The following is a 9656-nucleotide window of genomic DNA, read 5'->3' as shown; positions in this document are numbered from 1 at the left end:
TGCTCACTGAACTGAATTATGAAGCATTTCTCCTTTATGGTTGTTGGGTTAAGGCCAGACAATTTTCACTACAACTCTGTAATGTGTATCAGTTGTAACTGGAGAATAACCTATCTAATTCCTGGAAAACAGAAGCAGAAAAAGCTTAACTTCAGGAGTTTGCCACCAACCAACAGCATGGTAGCATGCACAACCCCCTGGGCAGGAGCAGTCTTTTCTCTCTTCTCTATTCTCTTTTCTTTCTTTTTTCTTTTCTCTTGCTCCATGATAAACGCCCATTAGGAAGACACAGCTTTTATTTTCTTCTTCTTTTCAAAGCCAGTAACTGCATGGCATAAATTTCCCAAGGACGTCTGATCCTTTGCCATGCTCATCCCAGGCTCTGCCGCCACCACCAGCCAGGTCTGGCCCCTCCTTTGGTTCCTAAAGGCAAATAAGAGAGATGAAAGGGGACTCAGCAGTCGCCTTTTCATTTAGGTGAGGTGCTTCAATGGAAGGCTGGTGGGCTGCAGACAGCAGGCAGACATTTAGTAAAATAATTTCTAATCGAGTAATCTTTAATAAAACCATCTCAAGTCTTTATGTGGGCACTGAAGCAGTAATATAAGTGCTCATTATTGTCTTTCTTTTGTACTTCAGTTAAAAGTTACCTTCCCTCTACAATGCATAATCACCAGCCAGAGCAGCCAGCCAGCCTGGCTGATCCCCACGCCTCAGGTCTGGCAGCACTTCTAGCCCCACGGCTGAGGCACGTGCAGTGCCATTCCCAGGCTGCCCAACCACAGGCTAAATGCTCTAATAATCCCATTGGCACAGCCCTGGCAGCACAGCCCCAGAACCATCAGGGTCTGGAGACTGTCAGTACAGATTGCAGAGCTCAATGGATTTCCATGGGACACCTGCAGCTCTGTTCAGTGGCATGAACTGGGAAACAGACACTCAAGGACAGGCAGAAGTGCTGGTGCAGTGGGAAAAGGAGGCTTGCTCCACCACCTGCAAGCCATCCTGGGGCAGGGAGGTTTGAGAATAACCTGAAGAACAAAGATCTCTGCATATAGGAGATGTTTTTCCCACACATTGCCCTTTTCCCCCCCACCTTTCCCCATTTCTAGACTGAAATGCTTCAGGGAACAGTTAATTGCAGGTATTTTCTACTACCTTTGTGAGACCTACTTAAGCAATGCCCAAATTGCCCTCATTGTTGCAACAGATACATTTCTGGGCACTTCATAAACACCAAGGAATTATTTCTGTCTGGTGATGCCAGCAGCACTGCGAAGATTGCTTTGAGCAGAGCAGTGCTGAAGGAGAAACAGACTGGGTCATCCAAGTGACAAAAACATCAGAGCTGGAGTAGTAATTGCCTATTTCTAATTGCCATGTTTCTCATCCCTCTCCCATTGCTCTGCTGTGTCTACCTGAGCAAGACAGGCTGCTGCTGGTCTCACCTGAACCCGACAGCCTGCTGCTTCTAGAAGACATTTATGCATGCATTTCACACAGTGCAAAGGGAAACTGAGGTACAGATGCTGTCACAAGAGCTGCACAGAGGCAGCTTGGCACCAGAGTGTACGTGCCAAGAGCACAGCCAGGCAAGGAGAGCTTGGAGGAGAGGGGCATGCTGCTGTCAAGTGTGAGAAAGCTGTTGATTTGCAGCCCATTCCCATATGATGGAGTATCTACCACTGCATGCAAAATGAACGCAATTTTTGCTGTGGGGCTTTGTTTGTACAACTCATCTCTTTGACAGGGCTGGACTGAGGTGTTGTCCTGGGAGAGAAAGCACCTCTGTGCATCACAAAACTTCTCACCACTCCTTTGAAAAGCACTGAGTGCCCAGCACTGTTGGCTCTTTGGAAAGTGGCCACAGCTTTTGGAATTCTCACAAAACCATTGCATAGACAAAGTAAAATCTGCTGTCCTTCCAGCACATTGTAATCATTGTCTTGGGCTTCTCTCTCAACTTCTTCTGCCTTGGAGCCAAACCACTGCTCCAGTTTTTGATGCATATCCTGAGAATTATTTAGCAGCAGCAGCTCTTTTTCAAAAGCCTGTGATAACAGTGCATTTTTGCCTAAAGGAAACATCGTTCTTTCTGGACAATTTTCCCTCCATGTTTCTTTAAGGCAGCACTGGGAGATCTCAGGACTGTGTCCCTAAAATATTCATGTGATGGCTATTCATTATTCATGTAGGTTCACAATGCTCAATTCAGCGGTACTGCCAGCCTCAGCCTGACAAGCAGAACCATTAAGAAACCGTCCCCACAACAGCCCTGAAAGAACACCAAGACAATTTTGCTCTGTGCACAACTGCAGCTGCTTGAGCCCTCTTCTCTCCAGCTGTACTCAGAAACGGACAGGCACTGTAGGAGAGTGGGAGCTTGTTCCGCAAGCTTCCCATCTCTTGGTGAAGGTCTTGCTCCTCTTTAGAAAGAGCAGCATGCTGAGGAAACTCTGAAGCAGGGCTGCCTGGCCAATGCTGAGCCCTGAGAAGGCACCAGCCCTACTGAGGCCCTTGTGTGAGATTTTTAGACTCTGTTTCTTCCACCAGCCGTATGAAGATAAAATCACCTCCTTGCCTGGCAGGGTGGGGGCAACTTAATTAGAGAGAACTGTCTGCCTCTTTGAAGGCACAAAGCACCAGATGGAAAACCGATGGGATTTCTCCAGCTCCCATTGTGTCAGCTCTGCCTGGGAAGCCTCACTCGTGCTGCCCACTGCTGCCCCTCACCATGGCCCCATGGTGGCAGCCCCCAGGACGGAGCATTGCCCCAACACCACTTCTGTGCCCCTGGACTGGCAGCACTGTATGAGGACGGATGTCCAGCACCAGCCCAGCCAGCAAGCTGTCCCCGAGGGTGCCATGACACCCAAGGGAGGGCTCTGCTCCGTGGACACTGGCTGCCCTGCTAATTATAGCAGCCAGTGCAGGAAGCGCTGGGGCCGCCTGTGCAGGAAGTGGGGTGTGCCGCTCTCGGTGGCTGAAAAACAACCACGGCAGAGGTGTGCCCACACCACCAGGGCCCCGCCGAGCAGCACAGCCCTGATCCAGGGGCACTGCTGGTCTTTGGCACCCTGAGCAGCACTGGCATCACCCGTGGTGCCCCAGGGGGATCCAGGCCTGCCTATGCATAGATCTCCCGCAGTGTTCATGTGGCCCCGGCATCATCTGTGCTCCCGGCCCAGAGCCTCCGAGCCTGCCAGGGCACACCCGCTCCAGGATGGGGTGCTGCTCCCCTTCAGAGAGGCTGGAGGGCAGCAGGGGTGGGATGTGGCACCCATTAAAGGCTGTTAAGGGCCCTTCTCCCTGGGCAGGTCATGCTGTCCCCTGCCCTGCCACCTTGCCCCCACTGTCCCCACTCCTGGCGACAGTCAGCCATCCGCACTTGCTGCTGGCCAGACCTGGTTGACGCTGGCAGGTCTGGGAGCCATGGCACCCTGTCTGTCACCACTGATGGCCTTTGAGGCTCAGGAGCCACTCAGTTTTTCCGCTTCATGGAAAAACCTGACAGTTCAGCATTTCCTTTGTCCCCGTTTGGAACAAAGAGTCAAAACTTTGACATGTTGCATAGTTATAGAGATTCTGAAATACTTTGTTTTGGAACATACTGAAATGCCGGTTTGCAGTGTTTCATTTTGACTGTGTCACTTCAGCTGCTGTGATGCAAGAAGTTCTACTGCTACCTGGGGGGAGAAAACCTGACACATTTTCATACACTGACAAAATCAGTACATTCCCATGAATTATTTTGATCTTGTCATATCAACTTTCCCCAGCACCTTTTCCCACCACTCTCCCCAACCAGAGACCTGCATCAGCTCCAACTCCAGCTGCTGGGCACAAAAGCCATCCCTGAAGTGGGGCTGCTCCCTGCAGGGTTTCAGAAGGGTCAGACAGACCCTTGCACCTCTCCACACTGCACAGAGCAGCCAGCCTGGGCAGCCTGGCAGCTCCCTCCAGCAGAGGTATTGGACAGCTGCCTGCCTGTCTGTGCCTCAGAGACACTGTGCACCCCAGAACCTGGGGGCTCGTGGTGGGGTCTGACCACGGGCTCCAGTGCAGACTGCAGTGACCAGGGCAGGAGAGGGATGGAGTGTGGCAGGGAGTGGGGTCTGCCGGGGGCCAAGTGCAGCTCTCACTGTGCTGCCGGCTCTGTGCCCCAGGACAGAGATGCTATCTTACAGATTTTCCCACGCCTTGCTCTGGATTTCCATTCGTGCAAGAAGGCAGGTGATGCTCGGCAGCTGCTGGAATATTGCATAAACAGAGAGCAGGCTGCTGCACTCCCCTCGGGCTACAGCGCCATGCAGATAAGCCCCCAGCATGCAAGCCTGACACATCACTGGTGCTTGTAGGCCAGGAGGGAGCCTCGTGCTCCCTGGGAAGCAGGCAGCACGCCCTGGCCACACAGGACAGGCTCCCTTCTCACTGTGCCTCAGCTTCTCCTCCCGGCAATGAAATACAGACATCCAACACCACAGGAACAGCCTCAAGCATGGAGCAGGTGTCCCAAACTTAACTGGGCTGCTCCCTGCTGCCAGACTTCACCCAAAGGCTGTGGCTTCTCCTCAGCTCAGCACAGAACTCAGAGCATTTTGTGTAGGAATTGCTGTCACAGACCACCATGATTTGTAACTTGCTTTATCAGCTGCTGAAGCATGTGGCAATCATCCATGCCCAGAAGTGAAGCAGTTGCCACATAGCAGGAAAGAGATGGTCCTGAATTGACTGGGCCCATTAATGAAGCAAAGAAAGCTACAATGGTCTGGCACACAGACTGGCAAGCAAGCATGGCGAGGAACTGAGCCGAGACAGATTCCATTCTCGAGGACTGTGACCCTAAGACACCTTACTTGCTGCTACAGTTCAAATGGTACAGAGGCAGGTATTCTGGGGTGCTGCTGCTCCCCAGCCACCACCTGGAGCCCCCAATGGGTCTCTGAGATGCTGATAAGGAAACCTCTAGAACCTGAGAATGCAATGCAGAAATGGCAATGCTGCTGCCTTGGGACTGGGGAGGCCATGAGGAGGGCAAAGGGCTCAGATCTCCCCTCACCTTACACACCATCAAGGTTTGCAGACAAATATGCCCAAGGGCTGCTGGAGAGCCATGGGGCTCAGAAGCCTGCATGAACCATGCTGTGAAAATGTGAAGTCTCTGCTCCTGAACACAGATCACTATAATCAGGATGGCAGAACCCAGCATGACTCTGCAAACAGCTCAGTGGGCATCATTATCAGAAGTGTCTGTGTACCAGCACCAGCCCCCCCAGCTCTAACCTCCCCCCAGAAGCAGCACTGCAGGACTGTATGTGGGTGTCCTTGCTTGCTCCATCCCACCTGGAGCAAACACCTGCCTGTTGAGCCACCAGCCAAAGGCTCAGAACAGGTTCCTCTGCCCAGAGCTGGAGGCAGGCAGGTTTTGGCAAAGCAACTCCCTCGTATGGAGAGACTGGCATGCCCACGCATCTCCGAGGAGCAGACGGGGCTGCTCTCAGCCCTGCAGCTCACAGGCACTGCTCAGGCAGTGGCAGCTGCTGAGCACAGACAGGCGTTGGTCTGAGGAGCTGTGGTTCAGCAGGACACCTTGAGGGAGGAGGCAGATCTTTGGGAGTGCCACACCATGTGTGGGTGTCAGATGTCACCTCAAGCCATTGGATTTATTTTATGTGCACAGCAGCATCTTCTGTTTTCACCTTGCAAGGCAAAGAAGACAAAAGAAAAGTACATTGAATGCTACTTGGAGATGAATCAGCTGAACAAATCGGTCTTTCTCTCCCTGCCATGCAGTGGGATGGTCCTGCAGGCTGGCAGGAGCTGTCTGCCACAGGCTGCAGCACAGCACACAGCCCCTCCTGCCCCCACACCAACAGCACCATGGGGGCTCCCAGTGGGTGCCTGACACCCAGCCTGCATCAGGGCTCAGAGCAGAGAACCCGCAGCTGCTGCTAGGCACTGCAGTCATGGCAGACCTCAGCCCCTCACCTGCCCTCCTGTGAGGGGGATTTTGGAAATATAAGCGAATGGGCTTAATAGTTTGATGCTGGTCACTGTGGTTACTTGCAATTCCCAAATAATCTGCTAGATGGCATTATGTAATAATAGTAATAATAGTAATAATAATAATAACAATATCATACCAGTTTAATTGATCCAAACTCTAGAAATTACTTGTGTAATAATTTATGCAGGTGTTTACATATTTTACTCCAGGAGTACGTACTGCCACCCTTTTGTCGAGCATTTATCCAAACCCTGATGCAGTGGCATTATCCGCAATGCTGGAATTTCTATTCTTTTTGGCAAGGATCTGACACATGACACAAGAAGCTATATAACAACACAGAGACCAACTTTCTCATTATGTCTGTGAGCAGCAACCCCAACAAGAAATTACAAGACAGCTTCTTGTTCTTCAGCTGCTGCATACAAATAAAGAGCAAAGGATTACTCATACATAATAACTAGTATTTGCTGCAGGCCCTTCAGGTCTCAGAGCCGGACTAACCAAACCGAAGGAAAGATCATGTTGCAAGAGGGGAATTTGTCCATGGCACACCCTGGCCGTGCAGATAGCTGGGGCTGGGGGCGTAAGATCTCCCAGAGCCTGGGGTCCTTGGGATTTTTATCAGTTTAAGGGGATTTGGGGCAGACGATCCCCCGCGGTGCCCTCTCCATTCTCCCGTGCTGACGAAAGCTGCCGGAGAGCGCTGTGGCGCCCACCCTCCGCACGTGGCCGTGGCGAGGGCTGTGGGGCGGGACGGGGCGCACGGGGGTCCCGCTCTCCCGCTCGCGCGGCGGCACCGGCGGCCGTCCCCCGCTGGAGGCCGCGCTGCGCTGCGAGCAGGGAGGGGACAGGGGCCGTCCGGCCGGGCTGGCACCGCCCCGTGCCCGCCCCGTGCCCGCCCCGCGGCGCGGCGGGGCCGGGGCTGGGGCTGGGGCCGGGGCCGGGGCCGGGGCGCCGCGGCGGGCGGCGCAGAGCGGCGGCGGCGGGCGGGCGGCGAGCAGCGAGCCGCCGGCTCGGCGGGCCCGGGCAGCGGGCGCTCCGCCCTCGGTGCGCGGGGCCTCCCCTCTCCGCGCCCGCGGAGCGCGGCGCCCGCCTATATCTACGGCCGCGGCGGCCCGGCGCCCGCAAGGATGTGAGGCGGGCGGGCAGCCCAGCCGCCGCCGCCGTGGCATGCCCCCCCGCGCCCGGAGCCGTCGGCGCGGCGCCTAGCCGCGGCTCCGCGGGGCCATGCTGCCCTGGAAGCGGAGCAAGGTGGAGCTGGCGGCGGGCGAGGCGCGGCGGCAGAGCAAGCCCAAGGGGTACGCGGTGAGCGTGCACTACTCGGCCCTCACCTCGCTGGCCCGCGCCTGTCCCGAGAGCGCCCTGCACCGCGTGGGCAGCATGTTCCGCTCCAAGCGGCGGAAATTTCGCGTTACCAGCGAAGACCCCACGTACACTGTGCTCTACCTGGGCAACGCCACCACCATCCAGTCTAAAGGTGAGGGCTGCACCGACCTGGCCGTCTGCAAGATTTGGAGCAAGAGCGAGGCGGGCCGGCAGGGCACCAAGATGAAGCTGACCATCAGCGCGCAGGGCATCCGCATGGCCCACGCCGAGGACAAGGGGCTGCGCCGGCCCGGCCACCTCTACCTGCTGCACCGGGTCACCTACTGCGTGGCCGACCCGCGCCTGCCCCGTGTTTTCGCCTGGATCTACCGCCACGAGCTGAAGCACAAGGCGGTGATGCTGCGCTGCCACGCCGTGCTGGTCTCCAAGCCCGAGAAGGCGAAGGCCATGGCCCTGTTGCTCTACCAGACTTCAGCCACGGCACTGGCCGAGTTCCGCCGGCTGAAGAAGCGGGACGACGCGCGGCACCAGCAGCAGCAGCTGGTGGGCGAGCAGAGCATCCCGCTGGTGCCGCTGCGCAAGCTGCTCAACGGGCAGTGCTGCTACAAGCCGCCGGTAGAGCGGAGCCGCAGCGCGCCCAAGCTGGGCTCCATCACGGAGGACCTACTGGGCGAGGAGCAGGAAGAGCGGGCCATGCACTGCGACTGCGAAGACATCCTGGAAGCGCTGGGCGAGCCCGAGGGCGAGCTGCTGCGCCCCAGCGCCGGCCGCGGCGAGAGCCCAGAGCTCGGCCAGCTCCTCCGCGACCTGGGCGAGCTCAGCCTGGGCAACGATCTGCGCTCGCTGCGCGCCGACTTGCGCGTCCGCCGCCTGCTTTCTGGGGAAAGCACGGGCAGCGAGTCCTCCCTGGAGAGCGGCGGCACGGACGGGGCCGCCCCGCCCGGCAGCGACGCCGAGCAGCCGCCCCCCGGGGACCCCGAGACCGGCTGAGCACTCGAGCCCGTACGGGCGTGCGCGGTGCCGCCGGGGCGCACCTTGTTCCCTCCGGGAATGCACGGCCCTGCAGGGGCGCACCGAGTTCCTTCTGACCCCTCCGGGAGTTCCCGGTCCTTGCCGGGAGTGCACGGCCCCAGCGGGGCGCACCGGGTTCCCTCCGGGAGTGCACGGTCCCTTCCGGGCGTGAGCGGCGCCGCAGGGGCGCACCGGGTTCCCTCCGGGAATGAGCGGCCCCGCCGGGGCGCACCGGGTTCCTTCCGGCCTCTCCTGGAATGCACGGTCCCTTCCGGGCGTACACGGCCCCAGCGGGGCGCACCGGACCCCTCCGGCCCCGCCGAGGCCCCTCGGGGAATTCGCGGTCCCGCCGGTTCCCCGCGGTGCCCCCGCGTCGCGCAGAGCACCCCGGGGAGCGGCCGCCCCTCCCGTGCCCGTGCCGGTGGCCGCCGGAGCCGGACCCCAACTCGCTGCGGCCCGAGGAGGGGAGGCGGCCGCGGGCTGTTTACCTCCGGCTCAGCCCTTGAAGATCTGCCAAATTCCTGGAATAGCTTTCCCCGGGGAGGGCGGCGGGAGGGAGGTGTTGCGCCTTGTTTACAGTCAGAAATCTCATATCCGAGAGGCCCCCCCGCCGTTTTCTCCATTAAAGTCACTCCATCGTGCTGTCGTGTCTAAGAGGTTTGCACTGTTGTGAAGTTGGGTTTTTTTTTTTATTATTATTGTTTTTAAGTTAGACTTTTTTTTGGGCCCCGGTCCTGTCCCCGGTCTCAATGCTCTAGATCTTTTGCTGTGCAAAAGAAGACTACTTGTGGCTGTTCACCTGTACATAGGGAAATGTATGCAAATACATTTTGTTATTTTTAAGAACACCACCATTGCGATCTCCTCTGTTTGCACATATGTGAAGAAAATAAAGATGATGGTAACTTAAATGGGGTCACTGTGGCAATTTGGCTTCTGTGTGTGGATTCCTGTTAGGAGCTGGGTGGGGGAGAGATCCCTTGGGAAGTGTTGTAGGTGCAGGAGGGCACTGCACAAAAAAGCTGTTACAAGGATAAAACGTGATTTCCAAGCTCGCTGGAAATGTTACACTACAGAGAAACACACTGGGTACTTAAGGACTCTTAAAAGATACAGGGATGAGGTTTACTCTCATTAGCCTCTAACGATGGGCAGGAAAATGCGAGAAACCTCTCGTCAGGGCGCTCTGGCTTGATCCTAGCCTGGAGAAACCCAACTGCGGGGCCCTGGCACTGCCCTGAGGTGAGGTGCCCCTCTCCTGGGCACTGGGGATGCTGCACAGCGTTAATGCCATCTGCATCCAGGTGCT

At 56.8% G+C, this 9656-nt stretch overlaps 1 protein-coding gene across 1 annotated transcript; it reads left to right on the top strand.

Annotated features, from left to right (window-relative positions):
- The first annotated feature begins 6949 nt into the window (after nt 1–6949).
- On the top strand, nt 6950–9275 carry FAM43A (family with sequence similarity 43 member A). Its single transcript, XM_071437741.1, has one exon. It carries the CDS (start codon nt 7238–7240, stop codon nt 8324–8326), a length of 1089 nt encoding a protein of 362 aa, XP_071293842.1. The 5' UTR covers nt 6950–7237; the 3' UTR covers nt 8327–9275.
- The last annotated feature ends 381 nt before the right edge of the window (nt 9276–9656 follow it).

This window comes from Agelaius tricolor, unplaced genomic scaffold (genome assembly GCF_023055355.1).
Source record: "Agelaius tricolor isolate 1412-34295 unplaced genomic scaffold, bAgeTri1.0.p SCAF_12, whole genome shotgun sequence".
Taxonomy (NCBI): domain Eukaryota; kingdom Metazoa; phylum Chordata; class Aves; order Passeriformes; family Icteridae; genus Agelaius; species Agelaius tricolor.
The sequence above is the reverse complement of the archived record's forward strand: the minus strand, read 5'-3'. Positions and strand labels throughout refer to the sequence as shown.